Source organism: Ursus maritimus, unplaced genomic scaffold (genome assembly GCF_017311325.1).
Source record: "Ursus maritimus isolate PB19 unplaced genomic scaffold, ASM1731132v1 scaffold_12, whole genome shotgun sequence".
NCBI classification, from domain to species: domain Eukaryota; kingdom Metazoa; phylum Chordata; class Mammalia; order Carnivora; family Ursidae; genus Ursus; species Ursus maritimus.
Window position 1 is genome coordinate 4,776,482 of NW_024423564.1, and position 21,853 is coordinate 4,798,334.

At 41.2% G+C, this 21,853-nt stretch overlaps 1 protein-coding gene across 2 annotated transcripts; it reads right to left on the reverse strand.

Annotated features, from left to right (window-relative positions):
* Positions 1-1,957: 1,957 nt before the first annotated feature.
* LOC103677114 (myomegalin) lies at positions 1,958-20,767 on the reverse strand. 2 transcript variants are annotated; one of them, XM_008706350.2, is made up of 12 exons: positions 18,663-20,765; positions 12,070-12,201; positions 10,966-11,085; positions 10,654-10,746; positions 10,302-10,514; positions 9,288-9,446; positions 8,259-8,372; positions 7,937-8,074; positions 7,063-7,242; positions 5,017-5,211; positions 2,671-2,838; positions 1,958-2,506 (listed from the first exon to the last, which is right to left on the reverse strand). In XM_008706350.2, the coding sequence occupies exons 1-12, from the start codon at positions 19,785-19,787 to the stop codon at positions 2,408-2,410; spliced, it is 2,736 nt and encodes a 911-aa protein (XP_008704572.2). In that variant the 5' UTR covers positions 19,788-20,765; the 3' UTR covers positions 1,958-2,407. The 2 variants fall into 2 exon arrangements, with proteins under 2 accessions (XP_008704572.2, XP_040482782.1); XM_040626848.1 differs by lacking the exon at positions 7,063-7,242 and having other exon boundaries at positions 18,663-20,767.
* Between the last annotated feature and the right edge of the window lie 1,086 nt (positions 20,768-21,853).

The window sequence follows — 21,853 nt, forward strand, 5'->3', positions numbered from 1 at the left end:
ACTCTCTGGATCAGACTCTCAGATCCTTTTGCCTGAAGCCCGGGGGTAGAAAGCCCCAGTGCAGTAGAGCCACCCCTCATCCTCATCAGTGACACTGTGAGGTGAGGATCCCCGAGGGTGGCGCCTTCAGCTTCGAGGTCTCTCCAGACTAGATGAATAATCGCTTGTAACTGAGAGGGACCGGACCTGGCTCTTGAGGTTTTGAATGATCTTGTTGGCATTCTGCAGCTGGGCCTTCAGGTCTCTGATGTCCTTATGTAGGACAGAGATGTCTTCCGACTTTCCATATGCCTGGAACTCCTCCTGCTTCCCTCGAGGGCTCTCCAAGGGCTTCTTCCCTGGGGAGCTGGCCGCTGGGGAGCCCAGGTGCCCCTCCATCAGGATGGTTTCCCTGAGGCTGTTATGCTCCTCACACTCTGAGAAAAGACAAAGACATCCTCCTGAATAAAGCTATGCATGCTGCTGTAGCTGGAGCAGCTTTGGTGCTGGGGATAAGAAGTCCTAGAGAAAAAGTTGAAGCGGGACTTTATTCAGCCCTGCACATTACTAGCATTCAAACCTGGTATTTCTTATCCACTCAACAGCCCTGCAGATGAGGCACAGTCACCTTCTACTGCACGGAGTGTTTTTTCTTTTCTCGATTTCAGTTTGGTGGGTGTCCCTACAGTCAAAGTCCTTTAATGATGGAAAAACAGGTCTTTTTAGCTGAGGGTTTGCATATCTCCGAAAGCTCATCTGGCTTCATGAAAAAGTCAGCCTTAGCGATCATCTGTTGGATAAAACTTTTCTTCTCTTAATTAACAGAGTATTTGAAAACTAGAGACATTCCAACTCACACTCAGCCTCACATTGGATAAGACTTCTCTGCCAAACTTCCTGTGCCTTGCTAGTCCTGGGGTCCCCTTCAGTCTACAGCACCCCTCAGCCCTACTCCGGCCCAGAGTTTTCAAAAATGCCAATGTCAAAAAAGACAAAAAAGGCTAGAAAACTTTTCTAGACTAAAAGAGACTAACACGACATGACAACTAAATGGATGCATGGTCCTGGAGGGGGAGACCCAACCATCTGGAATGTTCCTGCGACACAGGAACTCTGGATATAAACTATACATTAAGTACCAGGACTATTCCAAGGTTAAATTTCCTGAACATGATAATTACACTGTAGTTATGTAGGAGAATGCCATTGCTTTTAGGGAATACATAATGAAGCATTTAGAAATGAAGTGTCATGACATCTAAGTAATTTTTAAATGGCTTAGAAAAAACATTTCATCTGTGCATGTGCATGTGAAGAAATGGTGTAAATGTGGCAAAATGTTAATAGGTGGTGAATCTTAATAAAAGCCTATATGGGTATTCACCGCACAATTTTTGCCACTTTCCTAGAAGTTTGAAATTTGCAAAATAAAAAATTGTGGAAAAGTAATTTTTGAAAAAAGGTAAAGAGGGAGTAAATTAAACAAATCCAGTATTCTTTACTCTTTGACAAAGTTTTCCTATGAAAAAATAACTACTCACATGACTTACCTATGGAATTCCATAACACCTTATACTATAAAACAGACACAAACTTTCTACATCCTTTTTCTTTTTTTTTAAAGTAGCTCCATGTAAAGCCCAGCGTGGAGCCCAACACGGGGCTTGAACTCATGACCCTGAGATCAAGACTGGAGCTGAAATCAACAGTCGGATGCTTAACTGAGCCACCCAGGTGCCCCTTTCATTCTTAATATCATCAAAAAAATCATAAGTTAATTCTCCAAGTCCATAACGTTTCTTATACCATTATAATCACCACTTCATTAATAATGGTGAGCCCCTATTTCTACAACTCACTGGGTAAATCTCTTCCTTGAAGCCACCCTAGATCCCAACCTTTTGCTCTGTGCAAGTCAGAGACTCTAATGCCCAGCACTCATTTAAGTTTTGCTCCGACTCTTCACAGAATTCATTTGTTTTTAGGGAGTTCAAGGCCTACAATCATCTCTTAGATGGCTGTGATCTTGGCAAATAACTTAATGTATACTGCCTCCCCCTCCCAACACTGTAATGCAGGTTATGTCAAGTTACCATAAGTAGCCTCGGCCCGCTTGAAAGATACCCAGGAGAAGGTGTCAGCCCCATGGTCCTGTTGTAGAGGTTTGGAAACAATAGCCTCCTGCATTTCTGAACCCCTGCAAAGCTATCTGGAAAGTATAATCAGGAGGCAGTCTCCCTGAGCCAAACTGTGTACCCAGAACAACAGTCTCAATTCAACATAATAAGGGTAGTTCTTTCTAGCATAGACATGTCTTCAGCCTTTCAAGGGGAATCTAAGCTTATTTTTTTTCCAGTAGGAAAAGAGAGCCTTGGCCAAGCCTATTAGCAGAATTACAGAAAGAAAGACAGAAGATTCCTTAGTGAAATTAAATTTGATACTTACCTAATGAGGACCTGGGTATACTGGTATCCCCTTTGGCAGTCAACGAAATGCTATCATCTTTGGAGGGTATATGCACAAAACCCTAAAAATTGGAAGAGTCAGGGGATTTAGAAAGGTACAGGAACCATGATCACAATGACAAGGACCCTGGAATGTTCTCACACAATTTGGTATTAAAATGATCAAACTTATGCCTCAAACACAGAAAGAAAAGGCAGTTGGCATGAACATCTACACAGTTCTTACTTGATCAGTCTGCTCTCCCAGGTGGGGGCTGCTGGATGTAACTTCAGTGGGTTGGTTAGAGATGAGTGCTTGGGACACCATGAAGTCTTTCCCTCCTAAATACTGGCGCAGGGCTTGTAATTCTGAAATTCTTTCTATTAGGGCTTGTACCATCTTCTCTGCAGCGGCCTAGTAAGGAAATCACACATACCATTAGAAAGATACTCTATAAAACAAAATTTGTGTTCTGAAGTTATTCGTTAAAAGTCAACTGTTTATGAAAAGCCAGTGGCCCCCCCACCAAAAATAGTTTCCTTGCTTTCAGTTTACAGGGAAAAACAGCTGAAAAGAGTCTCTCAGAGGAAGAACACTGGAGAAACTGAATATAAACATATCTATTACAGATGAAACAATCCAAAATTGGCCCTGCCAGAACTCTATCAGGCTAAGGTATTAAGATTCTGGTTTGAAGTGGGATAGCAGATGTCCTTTACTCTGGGATACATGTGCCTTTGGCCTGGATTTCTTTACCCAAATATTCATTTGGTTTGCTCCCTTTATATCTTTGCCTACTGATACCTTATCAGATTGGCCTCCTCTGCATCTCCTATCTAAAACAGCTGTCTTTTCTCTACTCCCAGTTCTCCTTGTCCTGCTAAGTTTTTACAATGCACTTACCGTTATCTGATGTATGTCCATTGTCTGTCAACTGGGTGTAAGTTTCCTAAGGGCAGTTTCTATGATATTTCTTCAGGGATAAATCACAAGCACCCAGAACAGTGTCGGGCACATAGTAGGCATTCAATGCATATTTATCGAATGAGTCAATTACACGCAAACATTTTTATCAGACCATACATACAATCAGGAGAATCTGAACCTCAAAACCACCAAACCCAATTTATTTAATTTCAAGTCCCAGTTTTCTAAGACAGACGATATAGCGCAATAAGGAAAAGATCTAGAACATTATTTGTGACCATTACCACATAGAAAGTCTGCATTTAATCCGAAAATCCAGAAACAATAAACTAAGACTAAAATTACTAGGGGGAAAAGATGATGAATCAGGACTATATTAGCCGTATCAGCATCAACTGGGGACAATCACTACTGTTTTAATGAGAAGCTGAGCTCTTGTCATAATTTCTAAGGGAAATAAAAGAATAACCTTACATTTTTAGTAAGTAAAATTTGGGCCCTTTAGGGATTTGGACACAACTATCTTAGAGATAACAGTACATTATTAATTTGCCTGAATAAAAATCTATAGAAGTTGCTAGGGTAAAAATCGTAATAAATAATACACACGATCTCTTATGTATATGTATATATGATCTATCTGGCATGGCATTCTTCTAGCAGTGTTGTTTGTAGCAGTGGTCCTCGAAGTGTGGCTCATGAACCGGTAGCATCACCATCACCTGAGACCTTTTAAGAAATGCAAATTCTTGAGTGCTATCTATACCTCCTAATTTCTGTCCCCTAGGAGTAAGCCTGGGAATCTACATTTCTAAAAAGCTATCCAGGGGAATTTCTCCTGCATATAAAATTTAAAAAGCAGATCTAGAAGAATACAACCATTACTCTTTTTCTTGAGTTAAATCAATCTTTTGTAATTTCAGTCATCTGCTAGCTTCTACTCTTTTACTATCAGCAGTGTATAATATTTCTTTCTGGAGGTGAAATAAACTAGCTCCTTCAAGTTACAAAGGGGTTAAAAAGAGCACTCAAACAAAAACTTTTGTTAGCCTTCTGCCAAAGACTTAAATAATTCACAGTGATTTTGTTAGGTCTACTCTAGAAGCAATTTCTGCAACTCATGGCAGCATGTTTCTAAGGAAATGTATATTCACTTCAGTGGGCCTGAGGACTAGAAGAGACAACCATCCCATAATATAAAGGAAGCATTAGAGAATATTATGGTCAAATAAAAAAGGCAAATGAGAAGAATCTAGTCCTCCCTGAAACTGGCTGGGGGGATTCTGAGCATCTGGCCTCTGAAATACAGCACATATCTCTAGCCTTGAGTAGAAAGATACCTGGGAATGAAGATAAATTAAGAATGATTTTGAGGGGCACCTGGATGGCTCAGTCAGTTAAGCATCTGCCTTCGGCTAAGGTCATGGTCCCAGGGTCCTAGGATCGAGCCCCACATCGGGGGGGGGGGGGGGGGGGGGGTCCCCCGCGCGCACGGAGGTAAAAGTATAGGCTAGGTAACAGACTGAAGGAAGAAACCCTAACACAACGGACTGTAAAATCACACACACACACACACACACACACATACACACACACGCCACAATGTTCAAATGCTCCCTATTCAGACTATAAATGCAGCGACACTCTCTGTGCATCAGTCCTTACTTGGCTCTCCTGCTCCCTGGTGCTCATAGACCGAAGCAGGCCTTGAATCTCTACTTCATGTTCCACTGCTTGTTTGTTTCGATCACTCAGCAGTTCCTGCAGCATCCTTTCCTTTCGCTGTAGACGCTGGCACAGCTCCTCTGCTACCTCACTCTGCCCCGGTCCGAGTTTACAGAGCAACGTGGCACTAAGATCCTAAAACAGAAGGGACACTGTAAGTTCTGGAGGAAAGAATCCCCCCTACTACATATCAAGGAGTTTATAAGAATCTGTTATAGAAGAAAGAGCTATGAGAGTCTGGAGAACAGCTATCATGTTTTATTCACTTTTGTTTCCCCAGATCAAGCACAGGCCTGGCACACAGAAGACTACATGCTCTGCTTAACCTATGCTCTGAAGTTGCTTCTGTCTACACCATGGTTTCTTTCCGTGGGCTTCTTGTTTTGTCTAAGTTGTGCATTTGGGCTCCTGGTGGGGATCACAAGGAATGTTTCAAATGGAGATTGGTTTCCTAGATTTTTCAGATGGGAGTGCTCCACAACCCTGATTTGCTGTCTGACCCCAAATTAAATACTCTGTATTCAGGCTAGTAATTTACTCTGAGATGCTTAGGAAAACACGAGTAGGAGACCTTGTACAATATTGTAATTGTTCCTGTTTTCTAGGGGAGCTAAGTGAATGAGTAGAATCAGGCTGTGGAAACTTCCAGGCCCTCTGCTCTCCAGGTAGGCTCTGTCCCCTTCCTGACCTGAGACACTTACCTGTTGGAGTTTGTTTTTTTAAGATTTTATTTGAGAAAGAATGAGTGGCAGGTGAGGGAGAAGCAGACTCCCCACTGAGCAGGGAGCCGGATGGGGCCTCAATCAATCATGACCTGAGCCACCCAGGCACCCCTTCCCTGTTGGAGTTCTTGCCTCCAGCACCCAGCACTGGGAAGTTGGGTTTTGGTATGGGAAATACCGGTTACTTAACTTGAATCTGCTTCATTTAACTTTGGTAAAGTAACAAGTTCATCCCTCCATCTTTCCATACAGCTGAAGGGCTAGGGGCCTCTGGCTCTTGATAGCTCTTGATTTTGGCTCAGGTAGTGAGATCGAGGCTCCATGCTGTATGGAGTCCGCCTGGGAGTCTCCCTCTGCCCCTCCCCCTGCTCACGTGCATACTCTAAAATAAATGGATGTTTTTTAAAAATAGAGCTGAAAGGCTCATCCAAAGCATAAATAGAATGTACCTCAAAACAAGTTTGAGCCATGAACAATATACAAGATTTTCACCAAAAAAAAGAAAAAAAGAAGACTACATGCTCAACAAAAGAGCACTAACAATACAGAAAAATACTTATAATGGCAACTCACATATTGTTTTCTGAAGTAGGCCCTTTCCCTATTTGCTCGGGGTACATAATAATTAATATTAGATGAAGATAAATGGATACACAATCCATGTATTTATTTTCTCCCCAGTATAACTTGTATAGGGGAAACACAAAATGATAAGCTGAGAAAGAATAATGAGCACTATATTTATGACTATGGTGATGAAGTTCCTACTTTTCTCCTGAGGGGTTGTAGCTGGTGGTTAAAACTGTGGAACCCCAGTGCCTGGGCGGCTTACTTGCTCTGTCACTTATTAACTATGTTACTCTGCACAAGTTATTTCATTTCAGAAGTCTGTTCCTTGTCTGTCAATGAAGGATAATAACATATACCTCATAGACTTGTCAGGATTCAATGAGTTAGCATTCTTCAAGCAATTATAACAGTGCCTAACAAGTGTGAGCACCATCACTAATAAAAGTTAGCCATCATATTATAGGTGCATGTTTTAGTTCTCATTAATTCTCACATGACCTATTTGAGAAAGATAATTGTCACCTTGAGTTTAGAGGTGGAGGGAAAAAAGTCCCAGTAAAAGCCAATGACTCGCCCTGGCACAGGATGGAATTTAAGACTTGGGTCACTGGCCCCCCAGACCTAAGGAGTCCCAATCCAAGACTGAGATAATGTAATCACTGAACAAATTGCCTTTAATTAACTAAAGCCTTGCCTCCACTTCTTTGTTCCTGTCATGCAGGGATGTCTGTAACTGCTGAATGATACGTTCTTGTTCCTTCTGCCAATGGCTAAATTTGGTTTCCCTTTCTTCTTTCAGCCATTGAAGGTTTTGACAGGTGGCAGATAACTGCTCTACTTCTAGGCTTTTGGCCCTCAGGAGACTCTCCATACTCTACAGTAACAAAGAAAGCAACTGTAAGTCAAAGGACCACCCCACACTCTGTAGGATGAACAAGAAACTTGATCCGCCTTCAAATCATCTCATAAAGTATCAATTTTTTGCAAAAGTAGAAAACTTAGTATCTAATCTAACAATGCCATACTACTCTTTTCTTTGGTTTTAGAAACTCTCCTCTAATTTGTTTAGAAAAATAAATATATTATAAATGCAGTATTTTTGAGGAGGCAGGCTATGCTACAGAGGAAGTGAAGGACTTCTTTTAGAAGTGGCAGATGGTTAAATATAAAAGCTCTAAAATACATATCCAAAAATAGTCCACAGTAAATATTAATAATCAAGTGTTCTGTGACTATACAGGGATATGCATATGTTAATGAGAAAACAACAGTGTAACAGCTGTACCCTGACAATGCTTCTGTACAAGTATATAGATATTGACAAAGATTAGAAACAAATCAGAAAGTAGGTCTAGAAATCCATATTCACTATAAAGTCCACAGCAGAAGTACTAGCTCTTCTCACTTCCTCATCTATAATGACGGATAACTACGTTTGCTGTTGTCATATTTTTTTCCTTATAAAGCAAATACCTTGGTTTTCAGAAAATGAGGGAAAGGGCTGATGCTTCAGGCTTAGCATCCAAGTGGGACAAGGGATATCAAGTCATGGCAGACTGTGCTCTTACCTGCATGGTAGCTTCATTAGAGGAGAGAATACCACGCAATCTCTCTAAGTCATGATCTCGCTCTCGCACGGCAAGATGAAGTTGACGCAGTTCTTTTTCTTTCTCTTCCAGAGTGGAGAACTTTTCATCTATAGCCCGCTGCAAGGAAAGCAAGGATCCTAAAGCTCCTTAGGATTCACTATTGTGATCACACTTATTCAATAAAAATAGAAAGGAAGGGAAGACCAACTCCAAAAAGCAGCAAATGAAGTAGACACAAATTTCTAAGCACCTATGTGCAGAGAGTAATCCACAGTGCCGTAAATAAAATTAAGGTGCATACCTCTAGAGCAACGTCTCGGTCCTGTATTCGCTGCCGAAGTTTCTCAAGCAACATTTCCTCTGCTTCAAGGGTTTTGTCCGACTTATCTCGATATTGCAGGAGCTCCCAAAATTCCTAATGAGACCAAAAAATATTTCCCTTTATTCATTTATGCAATATGCACTGAATTCCTCCACTTCGCCAAACAATGTGTTATTCAGGATATAAAACAAAATGTGATCACGCTCAAGGAAAACACAGGTCAGCAGAGATAACAGACATACACACAAATTGTTAACTATTGCACACGGGTGTATATGTGTGTGTGTGTATACATATGAGTATGCATATACACATTATGCATATACGGGTGTGTAGGTCTGCTAGCTAGCTACTAGGGGAATACAGGATGCACTGTCTAAATCTACCTGAAGGTGTCAGTAAAGAGCTCACAAAAGAGGTTACATTTGCTCAGAGTCTTAAAGGACTGGGAGTTTCCCAAGTGAAGAGCAGGTGGGGGGGGGGAGGCAGTATTTCTATCAGAGAGAAAATGTATGCACAATACATGCACACTATGAAAAAACTGTATGCTCATCAGAATGTAAGGGATTCAATGCGACAAGCTTAGGGCAGGAGACCGGTCACAGTCTTCAGTGTTCCATTTTTCCCTCCAACGTTCATTTTATCACATAAGTAACTGGAAATTTCTATACAGATGTCTTCACTTACTAGACTTGAGAACAGTGGTCATATCTTCTGTCTTCCCAGCACCCAGCATACTATCGGGTTCACAGAGGTGTTTCGTAACTACTTGCTGAATATTTATTGCTTAAGTCTTTCAGGTCTCTATTTTTATTTCCTACACTTGCTGGTTAGCATTGCGGTTCATGAATTGTACTTTCTACTTATTTTGAATCCTCCTGGTTCCCATCTCTCAATGTTCTACATGTAACGGGTACTCAACACAGGTGGACTAATCTGAGATTACATGAACAGAACTTTCAGAGCTCTGTGAGCCCAGTTTCAGTTAAAATCATTACATAGACTCACCTGAAGCAGTTGCTCTTTGTGACTCAGACTGTGGTTTAGGTGCTGAATGTGTTGCTCATGGGTTCTAATCTCATTGTATTTTTCAGTCTCCAGGGTACGAAGCTGTTGGCTCTTACTATGCAATTCTCCTTGGAGCTGCAGCAAGGCTTTTCGTAATTCCTGAATTAAACAGATTCCCTTTTGCAAACAATCTAAAATTTTCACATCGTTACTAGATTGGGAGGCCTTAAAATTTTTAAGGCATACGGAATAAAATACAAAGTAGCAGAAAAGTGCCATTCTTACAGTTACTCTAGAAACAATATACACGAATCAAATAGGATAAGGGAAATTGTGGGAACGGTGAACGGCAAGAAGATGTAAATTTCATATTACATAGTTCAATACTTACTCTCTAGTTTAAAAATCATAGATCTATATAACTACTAAGCAGAACTCTGTTCCACTGTAACCATGGATAAGCTCAAGGATAGAATATTCCTATCATCCTTTTACATCTTAAAAAAAATGGATAGCATATGCTCTAACCTAATAAGATAAAGGAACCACTTAAGAATTGTTTTATTTTTTTAAAAAGATGTGGCTAATTGTGCATGCCATTCCTTTGCCCTTGGTGGTTGTTCCCCACTATTCTGTCTTGCTAACCTTTACCTACCCTTCAAGAATAACCCCAGATAGCTCCTCCTTCATGAAGCTTTCCCTGCTTCCCTTCCTCAGCCCCTCCTGTATATTCCTACAGGACCCAAACATACCTCATTTCGGTATTTACACTAAAATTCTGTTTATGTGACTGTCTCATACTCACTACAAATAATAGGAAAGAGCTTGTGATATTGACTCTTGTATTTCCAGAACACAGCCCAGTCTCTCGCACATGGTATGAGGGCAATAAATGTCAAACAGAATTACTTAGATTAAGCAAGTGACTCAAGGATTCAACACAAACTGTCCTGATAAAAAGTTATTATCAGGGCAAAGTCAGCATCTCTGACCACAGAACGACTGCTGATTTACCTGGTTATGTCTCCAAGATGCCTCTTTCTGCTGTTCTCTTTCTTGGGCTGCAGCCTCTACAAACTGCACACATCCTTTGGCATCAGCCAGCTGGCGTTCTTTTTGACGCACTGCCCTCTGGAGTTTCTGTAGTTCAAGCTGGCTGTAGAACAAAGCACTCTGAAGATCAAGCAGAGCCACCTGTTGCTGAGCTGGAGACGTACCCTCTGAGTTCTGGAAAAAGAGTAAAAATCATAATCACAAGGAGGACAAGCGCCGAGCAGCTGAGAAGACCAACAAAATCAGAACTGTGACCGAAAAGGGCACTTCCTCAACAGAGTCTCGCCTCCTGCCCTATGTCACCCTCACATACATGAAGTTGTCCCAGCTGGCTTTGGTGCAGCATTTCTCGAAGCTTTGCCATTGTGTCATCTTGACCTTCAATCACCTGGTACAACTCCTCGGTCTGAAATGAGACAGGGAGTACCGAACACATTAGTAAACTGAAAATAAATTCCATGATCTCATCTGTACACATTTTAGAAATACCAATTTATATTACACTACAGTTTCTCTAGACTAACATCTGTTAGTCTGACGATCTATTTCTACAAAATACGGAATGCGTGTCTACTTTAATGGAACGAATCATTTCCTCACAGGTCTCTGACTGCCAAACATTTACCTCATTTTCCCTGCTCTTCAGAGTTTCCTTGAGGCTTTGAATTGTACCATCCTGCTTCTGAGATGACTCCTGAGCAGACTTTAGTTCACAGCTCATTTCATTCAGTTTCTCTTGAAGAATCTGAATTTGGCAAAGAAAAAATGTTTGTTAGGTCAATTTCTTTTAACTTCAAATGCAGCCAGAAAGTCCTTCCTCAAATCTAGGTTTAAAGGATTTTCTAGAGAATATTACCTTGTTAATTTTCCCCCACATGTAGTAACCATTAAAGCCCTAAATCATTCATTAAGATTTTACATGAGATTACATTCAAAGTAGCAGGAAATATGAAATACTTCCTTCAATATTCAATTGCTTTAATTCTTATGTACTGTGCTTTCTCTGTAATGGGCAGCTGTACTGGGCACTTGTCCACATGAGTCACTGTGGGTCACTGTGGATTCTTTTTTTTTTTTTTTTTGAGAGAGAGCGAGAGCACGTGCATGTGTGCAGAATGGGGGGAGTAGGGGCAGGGAGAATCTTAAGCAGGATACTGCCTAGCGCAGAGCCCACTGTGGGGCTCGATCTCACGACCCTGAGATCATGACCTGAGCTGAAATCAAGAGTCAGAAGCTTAACCAACTGAGTCAGCCAGGTGCCCCTCAATGTGGATCCTTTACACAAAGACCAAGGAGCTCTGCTATCTAGGACAGGACGGAACAGTACAAGGATACACCAGGCCAGAAGCTCAGCATTCAAACTGTGGGCATTGATAAAATTTTCTTCTAAGCAAATGTTAGACTTCTTGGGCTCTAAAGGGGTAAGAAGTTAAGCTAAAATCAAAAGTATAAACTTCCTGTCTTGGTGCCTTATACAGTTAAAGACTACATTCAAGTTTTAATTACAGATCTAAAAGACACCAGAAATTCTTATCTGTGCACAGCAGGCTAAAATCTTGATGAGAGATAAAGGAAAGAACTATACTTTTAATCAAAAATATTCCTCAGACCAACAGGAATACACAGTATCCATCTCCCAAGTCCTACTCAGAGAGGTTAAGAGCCTCAGCTAGAGCCAGTCACGTCCTCAGGAAGCCCTGTGATCTCCAAGGACCTGGACTGATCATACCTTGTTGGTGGCCTCTGTTTGCTGGATTTTTTCCTGGAGTTCTGCCAAGTGGGAATCAGATACAGACTGCTGAGTTATAATGGTCTCATCTGAATTCAGCTTTTGTTGTTTGAGTAACTCTTCAGTCATGGGCTAGGAAGAAGCAGCAAGACAAGCATGTTGAGCTAAATGTAGCCAACAATAAATTTTATCTTCAAATGTCTCTGGCATCTTTTGGCAGAGACTTAGAAAACCAAAATTGTCACACGAATTATCAGTACGAATTCCTAAAGACAGTCCTGTTCCTTATTAAGAGTACTGATTTACTTCCACCCTCTCAATATTCCCTAGCTCCCTCCCTATCTTTCCCTGGGAACTCACCAAATACTACATGATGACCAAATATGCACTTTATCCTATTTCTAATCAGGGAATTCCATAATCAAACCTCTATCATCCCTAAGAGCTAGAAAAGGTACATTTCAACAATGCCCATCCACAATATTGGAAAAATGGGCAGATTCTGAATATTGACTATGTATTATAATATTTTATCAATACTAAATTTCCTAAATTTGGTAATTATGTTGTCGTTATGTAAGAGATGTTCTTGTCTTTATGAAATATATGCTTATTTAGTATAAAGAGTCATAATATCTGCAACTAATTCTTAGATGATTTAGGAACAAAGAAAATACTGTGTCTATATAGACAGTGGGAGTGAAACAGCAAATGTAGCAAAATATTAGTAACTGGTGAATCTGGATAAATGTTAGCAATTTGTGAATCTGGGAGTTCTTTGTATTTCTCTCACGACTTCTCCATAAATTAGAATTGATTTCAAAATAAAAAGTTTAACAAAAAAATTAAAAATAAATTTTGAAATCTTTAATGGTCTGGGAAGGAGGTTTGTTTTACAGGAATATCAATTCACCAAAAAGATTCAGGAGGAAAAAAAAACCACATATTGTTTATATAATGTAACAATAAATCAGGCTAAGATAAACTTACCAAACTGGACCTAATGTTTATTATGAGCTAATGGTACTAAAATAAAACTGTAGGAATTCACTGTGGCACTAAAATCCATCTCCTTTCTCCCTGACCCTTCCTATCCATCCCCTACTCCAATTAGGAAAAATATAAATCCATTAGGAAGAGAAAAAGGCAACTGCTGTTCATTTTCCCTTTCCCTCACACTTTCAAATTGACTACCACCTTCTAGGCAGTGGGGTTAGAGCTTACCTTAAATCCCTTCCTGACAGCAACTGACTGAAAGTATTAAGAGTTCAGAAAAAAACTTTTATTCTTCCAATGCTATTTATCGATTTTTTAAAACATCTGTTAAGTATAATATGCAAAGCACTGTGGGAGTTGGGAGTTAGGAGCTATATAATAAAGGAACAAGGAAATACACAAAATACCAGATAGTAACACGCCCTATGCTGTAAAACAGAAAAGCATTACAGAGTGGTAAAGTTACTCCAAGGTGGCTGACCAGTTACTTTAAACTGGTTAAATGGAGACCTGCAGGACAGAAAGCCAATCCTGTAGAACCGAAGCAGAAGGAACAGCTAATGAAAAAGGCTTACAGTGGCTATGAGCCGGGGACAGAAAGGTCTACGTGGTTAGGGTAGCACTTTCCGATAGAAATATAATGTGAGCCATGTATGTAATTTAGATTTTGTAGTAACTTCATTGACTAAAGTGAAAACTAAATAGGTGAACTCAATTTCAGAAAATATTTTATCTGAGCCACTATATTATATCCAAAGAATTATCATAGACAGGTATTCAATATAAAAATTATCAACAAGGTATTTTACTTTCCTTCATACTCAGTCTCTGAAATTCCGAGTGTACTTTATACACACAGCATATCTCAGTTCAGACTAGCCACATTTCAAGTGCTCAACAGCCACATAAGGCTAGTGGCTACCTTGAGGGCTAGCACAGGGCTAAGGCGTACTGAGCACAGGAGAGGAAGCCAGGGGCCAAGTCATACAGAGCTTCTACACCAGGGTTAATGAAGCTGGAGTTCATTCTCACTGAAATGAGAACGGATTGCAGTGTTTTTAAAAGAAAAGTAATGCAATGGTATTTATATTTTTAAAAAGGTCACTATAGCTGTGGTGATTGGACTGGGGAGCACTACTAGGAGCACGGAGACCACACAGGAGCCCGCTTCAGTAGTGTAGGTGAGAATAGTGGCTGGGATTATAATGGTAGGAATGGAGGAGGGGAGAAATAGATCTATTTGGATATGTTTCGAAAGGAGAGTCAACAGGTCTGGAGGGCCAGAGAGGAAGAAAGAGAAAAGAAGCAAGGATGACTCCTAGAAAAATTGAGATATTTGTTGTTGTGGGTGTTAACAGGGAGCCTTGCCTGAAGCACTGTGAATTATGTCACACCATGGGAGAGATAACTGTGTAAACAGATATTCACAACAATTCTAACTGATGAAGAAATAATTTTATCATTTATTTAATGATAAAACATTCTCTGTGAAACTCGGCTTCTCAGTTCCTCAGTGTAAAACACCTTTCCAGTGATATCTATTATAAATATTCTTCAAATTTAAGCCATAACAAGCAGAATTCAAGAAAATAGCTGCAAGTTTAAAATGGCGGGGAAGGTGGTCCTATTTATTCACTTTAAATCAAAGAATCTCAGAGCTGTGAAGGAAACTTTATAAACTAACCATCTGGTGTAATCCTATCGTACATTGGAAGAAACGAAGACAGAAAGGCAGAGACTTAGAGAAGATAAGGAATGTCCGAAGCTACAGAGAAAAAAATGAGGGAAAGGGTCCAGTTAAACCAGATGCACTAAAGCTGGGAATATATCTTTCAATCTCTATAAGCCCACTGCCTACCATAATGCCTGGAATATTGTAGGGACCAAAAGTTTCTGTTTAATAAGGGAACAAGAACAAGAACAAACAAATAAAAACAGGCCTGTCTCCTAAATGTTCAGTCCAATGCTCTCTAATCCTTCGGTGGCTCTTTATAAATAAGACCAGATAGATAGATATTTAACAAAGACATTTCAACAGCAACTTTAAAGCCAAAGAATGCCACAGAATAGTACATGATGAATCTGATTTAATCTGAACCCATCTCGGCATTAATAATCATAGGAAATCTCTAATTCTGTAAATGTAACGTACTGACCTAAAGTCTGGAAGATGTTTGTTTTTGTCTTTATTTATAACATGTTATTACTGAACATCTCAGAAAAATGTCCTTTCAGATAACGGTCTGCCAAAAGACCACTCAGCAAAGTCCCCTGAGTTAAAATAGCTCAGAATGAATTCTTGAGAAATATCAAGTACATAAACCAATCATTCCTAAAATGATTTTATAAAACCTGAAATCACTAATACTCAATTTGGCTGAATCAGTGCTAATTTCCAGACTATAGGTTACTAAAATCATGTTACAATACTAGTGTAATTTTAAATTAAACTGTCCTTGACTCATTTAGGACAAAAGCTTTCCAGCATCAAAAAAGAGAATTGCTTCCAGGCCTGATGTTGCCTAACATAAGACCTTTAGGCTAAAAAGGCAGTTATTTAGATCTTCTGTGTTAACAGCATTTTTCTTGGCACTTCCTAGTCCTCACAATAGCAAGTCTTAGATCTGGAACTGCTGCAGTTTTCTATCCTATGGCTAATACAATAACAATATGGCTAATACAATAAACAAAAGAGCTATGAACTAGCATAAAAGGCCTAATCTTTGAGGAGCATCTAATGCCTACACCTTCTAAAGGGCCTAATCTAGATTATGTAGCTAAACTGTGAGAGGGATAAATTTTCCATAGCCACACAGGGGCAGACCCTAGTGTTGCAAGGCTTAGAGCAAAGATCTGTGAATTTAGATAGAAAAGGAAATTGCACATGAACCAGAGCTGAATTGATGTTTACTAAACGACCACACCTCTCCTATCATCGCTTTTCTAGTTCAGGGCCACACACTAAAGAAGTAAATTACCAGCTAGAATAAAGTTTCAATATCTTTCTTTAGATATTTAAACTACCTTGGGTTTTCAAGCATAAATTCTGTGGAAGGCAAATAAGTCAATTAGCATAATGGCAGAAAATTAGTAAGCAGGAATACTACACTGTTGCTATTTTTCTTTAAGAAAGAAGAGAAAGAAAAAAAGCAATCAGAAGGAACTCTGATGATGATATTTAATAGTGCACAGAATGGGTATGTGGAGGATTAAACAAAGGAATCAAAACGACCTTACAGAACAATCTTGCTCTTTAGGATGGGAGCTTTTCTTTGTATTTGTAGTAGAATTTAACTAAAGGAAAAATTTTTTCTTTCATGGTTTTTTCTTTCTACAAGCTAAAAACAGAAGTACCAAAACTAATTTGCACTTATTTCTACTCTTTCCACATTTGTTCAGAGGGACAGAAAAAAACAGTCTGCCTTTGTCCCAGTTAGCTCGGGTTTGGACATAAAGCACAAGCCTTAAGGAGCTTAAAAAAGTCAACCATACTTAAACAACAGATCAGGGGCCCCAAACACAGATTTTATATACATACACCCTGAGCCCAATTTAATCTATTTCCCCCCACATCCTTAATTTTTGGAGAAAATGGCGTAGCAATTAAATGCATTATTCTTTAAGCTGAATGTTTTCTCCTTCTTCTCAATGTTTTATTACTCTACAATCAGTGAAAAGAATGTAAGCCAAGAATGTCAGATCTTTTCTGACAGCAGAAAGATCACAAACTACAGTTTTAAAGGTCTATTTTTTTCCAATGTCCAAATTTAATGAAGCAAAGGGACTCGACCTAAAGGTACAGTTACTATAGTTTAAATGTGCTCATTAGGATGACAATTTTCTTCAACTGAATCCCTAAAGAATCTCCTTGGAATCCTTACGTTACAGAAAGAAGGTTCTTTATTTAAAATAAGTATTATTTAATTCAATGAACATCAGGAAACGTGATTTCATATACAGAATTAAAAGGTTTTGGCTGAGAATGGTTAAGAATCTTTGGCTCTTCCTTAGTTACTTAATCTGGAGCTTTCCTCATCTCTAAATTGAAAGCCTGCATGAGACATCTTTAAAATCCTTCCCAATCCCAAAATTTGTTGAATCTAGGCACCAAATGATAGTATTTTTAATTAAATGTGAAGGAAAAAAAACCTCTTGTTTTGCCTGTAATTTCCTAATTTTCTTTACTTTTTTACAACACTGGCCATACTCGAGGGGGGGAAGGGCTTATCTGCCATCTACCCTATCCAGACTGTTTGTAGATCCTAATACGAAAACACCATGTTTAATTTGTGACATCTATGTCTGGTTGCAGAAATACTGTAAAACTCAAATTCAACTGTGAAGCTCCACTGGAAGAAAAGGAAGCAAAAGAAAAGAAATACGGAGCATTAGGCATTCTAATCATTTTATACAAGTTTTTTTTTATCCTTTTTCATAACACTTCATATATGTTTCTGACAGTTTTATGTAAATTTAAAAATATTTCTCCCATTTTTCTTCTAAGTTCTTACTGCGATGCAAATTTTATATATATTAGAACAATTTTTCAAAAATTGCAAATGACAATAATATCATTTATTATCAAGCTCTAAATTTCTGGGATGATGTTAACTGGTAGCAGGCTTTCCAAAAATGCCTTCTAGATTGTCCACCTTTGTAATGGTATCACTAAATGATCTGTACCAAGTAGAACAAGCCAGATGTTTCACAAAGTTAACTGAACTTAGCATTCATTGTTGCTCAAAAACAAAATAGCACCTGTATATAGCTGAATTTAAAAGGTTAATATGAAATCAACTGGGCAGAAATGAATAGCTCACATTAAGATCAACTGCCATCTTATAGTCACTAAGAAATTCCAGACTACAACGGATGAAACTCCTATCACCCAATAATAGAGGAAACCTGTCTTAATGTCAAACATCCTCTTAATAGAGCCCCGTAGGCAAACTGGCTGTGAACAGCTTTTGCTATGTGTTTTAAATGACGACACTTGAATTCCCAGTTTCTTTTTCATCGTTAGTCCTCAACTGACTTATTTATTATAAATATTGCCCAGATAGTACAATACTTTGATGGGTTAATAGGTTTTCCCCAAACCTTTACCCTATGCCCTAATCGGCTGGAGACGTACCTTTGTGGGACGAACACTTGATGCTCTAGGGAGAACTAACTAGAGAACTCCCTCATGGAATGGGAGAAAACATCTCTAAATCTAAAAATGAAAACAAAGCAAAAAAAGGAGGTGGGGGACAGAAACAGAGGTAAGAGGAAAGAGTTCTAGTGCCAGATATAAGATTAAATGTTTTTTATAGGGTAAAAGTCAATTAAAAATCTCTTCTTGCCTAAAAATTCTGTGATTTTGATAATTAACAGGAAGGCCAATAGATAATGAATGTTACAAGGAGAACTATGAAAAGCCAATTATTTGAGTGTGAACCACGTTTACTAAAATGAGACACAAGTAAAGGTGCAAAAAAAATGGGCTGATTAGTTCTCTCAAGTGTAGAATATTAACCTTCACCTCGACGAAATCATGTGAAGCCTGAGGCCAGCTAACTATAATCAGAAAGGCCCTATGTAGCCATTTTGTATACCTGGACCCGAAGTGGCAAATAATCTTCACAGAGATCATCCCACAGCTCCTGGAGGTCTGAAAGCTCCAAAGCATAACTCACAGGTGTCTTGTAAAGGGGTTTCAAAGACCGGTTAAGGAAACCGGAACTAACTCCATCTGTCATGATATGGCCAGGCCTGGCTCCAGGTGGGCTGGATTTCACTGGAATAGGAAGCTTGCTCCCCCGGGGGCTCTGGATAGGCTTATAATCAAGACCTTTAATCATGTTAAGAGCTAGCTCCAGCTTGTGGTTACACATATGCTGTGGAGCCTGTTCATCTGAACAACAGTCACACTTTACAAGTTCCTTTGCACTTCTCTCTGTTTCCTCATCCTTTTGCTGTGGAGGACTAGCCTGGACACTTGCATCCAAAGATTCCACAGAGGATCCCGGTGTCCCTTCCTCCATGCTTTCTCCATCTGGGGGTACCTTTGTACTTGGTAAATCCGGTGGCCCAAGCTCAGACAATGCCGGTTCTTCAGTGCAAATACTGGTCGACCACCTAGTAGAAGGACCACACGAGATACTTCTGGCCACCTTTCGAGGCACCTTACAAATGGCTTCATAGTCAGAATCAGCAACCCGCAAGGCTGCACAACCACGGCATCTCCTGGGTCGGTTTCCAGCACCTTCCGAAGCATGGCAGCTGTGTAGCTCCTGAATCTGATCCTCATTTTCTACCCAACACTCAAACCCTGAATAGGCAAAGTCTTCCTGGAGCAGTGCAGAGTATCTTACATCGGGTAAGCCGGAAATGTCAACCGTCCCATTCCCCGCCCTGGTTTCCGTGCCAGAGTCATCGTTATTCTTACGATACATGCTAGCAATGCAGAACTTGAGGCGGTCCTTCTCCAGCAGCAGCTTTTGCAAACGCTCAATTGAAAGAGCTTCGATCCGGGCAATAACGGTGTCGAATCTATAGATCCGATCAAGCATGAAAGCACACTTGCTACAAGCAAATTCGGCTTTGCCATCGCGGGCGACATCCTTGCCCAGGACATGCGAAAGCAGAACCTGGAGGTTGAGCTTAGATGCCGTGTGGAAGATCCAGCGCCGCTGGTTTCCACACAGCTCCCGGGCACAGATCCTGCAAATCTCCTTCATCTTCTCTCCTAGTGATTGACGAGCTTCCCTGAGGCGGCTGCTGCTTGGTGTTCAATCACCGGCGCTTGGTCGCGCTCCGTCTCCCGCCTCGGTGTCCTCCGGCCGGCATGGCACACTCCGGTGGGATCCCCACTCTGCAGGGGCGCACCTCCGCCACCCGCGCGCTGGCTCTGGGTACCAGAGTGGGCAGCCCCGCCCCTCGGGAAGGGGGCGGGCGTAGAAACGCCTTAAGGGGATGCTGAGAGACAGCAGCGCAGGCCACGCTCGCAACCTGCCATGTCTCCACCAGCTGTCTCTCCCGCCAGCCGCCGCGTCCCCAACGTCCTCCCTTTTAGCAGGCTTCGTTTGCGGTACACCAGCAGCACCCTGCTGCTGACGCAAAGACTCGGAGATCAAGGATCAGATTTCAAGATGGCGCCAGCGTCTCGGCGCCTGCGGCCAGCGGCGGGTTCCTCTGGGAGCTGTAGTCCGGGAGGCCGCTCCCCGCTCTGCGCATGCGCGGTGGCGAGTGCGTCCCCTCGCCCCAAATCGGATTGCCGCTCCTCGCGTGGAACCAAGACCTGGCTGCCTGTGGGTACCGGTGGACAGCAGGACGCGCGCTGGCCACTGCCAGACTGCTTTCCTCTACTAAGATTTCACCCAACAAACGCACCAGTTCCCTCGTGGATCCTCCCTCCCGGCCTAACGAGATGACCCGAGGATCTGCGTGGGGAGGAGAAAGTTGAATGCCCTCCCCTCTCTCTGCGGGAAGTGCCACGTACTCTGGATGGAGCAGTCTGGCAGCGCCACTAGGTACCGCTGCGCGCCGCCTCCCTCCCGCCTGCAGCTCCACCTCTTCTTCCTACCCAGTCCCGGGCGGGATTAAAAGGCCCTGGGGGGGGGGGCGCCTGGGGGGCGCAGTCGTTAAGCGTCTGCCTTCGGCTCAGGGCGTGATCCTGGCGTTTTGGGATCTAGTCCCACATCGGGCTCCTCCGCTGGGAGCCTGCTTCTTCCTCTCCCACTCCCCTGCTGTGTTCCCTCTCTCGCTGGCTGTCTCTTCGTCACATAAATAAATAAAAAATCTTAAAAAAAAAAAAAAAAAGGCCCTGGGGCTGCAGCGGCGGGCGGGGAGACAGGATTGATAAACCAGAGGTGGTAGGGCGGATTTTGGGAGGGTACATTCAACTTCTCCCTCCACGATTGGGAGTATCTAGAGAAGAGGACAAGTGTTTCTCCTACTCGCAGTGTCGGGGGTGGGTGGTGGGTTTAGCACTGCTGGACGATTTGCCCTTTTTTAGAAAAGAAATCAAGAGAGGACACAAAGCAGTCACTTGAGAAAAGAGTCCGGCAAATACCAAATACCACGTGAATGCAGCTGGTTAACCAAGGTTTTTAAAATAAGAGAAGATGGGCTTTTTCAAGAAGTGGGCACCTGAGAAGAGTAGATTACCATCACCAAATTCTCCAGGTTCACGTGGACTGCAGTCCCTATTTTGGGGGTGTGGAGGGTTCACAAACTTCAGGACAAAAGACCTAGCTTCTTTGAGCAAGAGTACAGTGTCAGGGAGTACTGTCTGCAGAATTAGGGCTGGGCATTTCACTGACTTCAATTAGTACCCTGTCTTATCAACAATATACAATTGTCACCCCACCCTTGGGTATAGAACTTAGAATGCACACAAACGGGGGTGGGGGGTGAACTGGAGCTCTGAGTAGGAGGAATCCAGGTGTCAACTTCCATTTATAATAAAGAATTCCCGTCTTGGCTTGAGTGGCAGGCAGACGCCAAAACAGCCCCAGCAATCACTTGGAGTCCCCCAGACCAGGGCATTTCCCAGTTACAAAAATGCTAAATTTCACTGGCTTGCCCTTGAGAGAGGTTAAGGCCAGTAACAGTCTTAAGTTTATGAACCTCATCTCTAGGACAGAGCCCATACTCCTAAACAGGAAGACGTTAAAAAAGCCTTCAATAAGAACTCAGAATAAACCACCAGACTTTCTATGGAGAATTAAAAGAGATGATTTAGAAGTGTTTTAACTGTGCTTGGCTCATTGAATACTAGCTTATACTTTTATTTCACTGTTAT

Coding starts and splice junctions, on each gene's coding strand:
- LOC103677114 (XM_008706350.2), bottom strand. CDS start 19,787: ATGAAGGAGATTTGCAGGATCTGTGCCCGGGAGCTGTGTGGAAACCAG. Junction 5,212..7,062: donor ACAGGAACAAAGAAGTGGAG/GCAAGGCTTTAG, acceptor CTTCTGTTTTAG/GATCTTAGTGCCACGTTGCT. Junction 2,839..5,016: donor CCAGGGAGCAGGAGAGCCAA/GTAAGGACTGAT, acceptor TTTCCTTACTAG/GCCGCTGCAGAGAAGATGGT.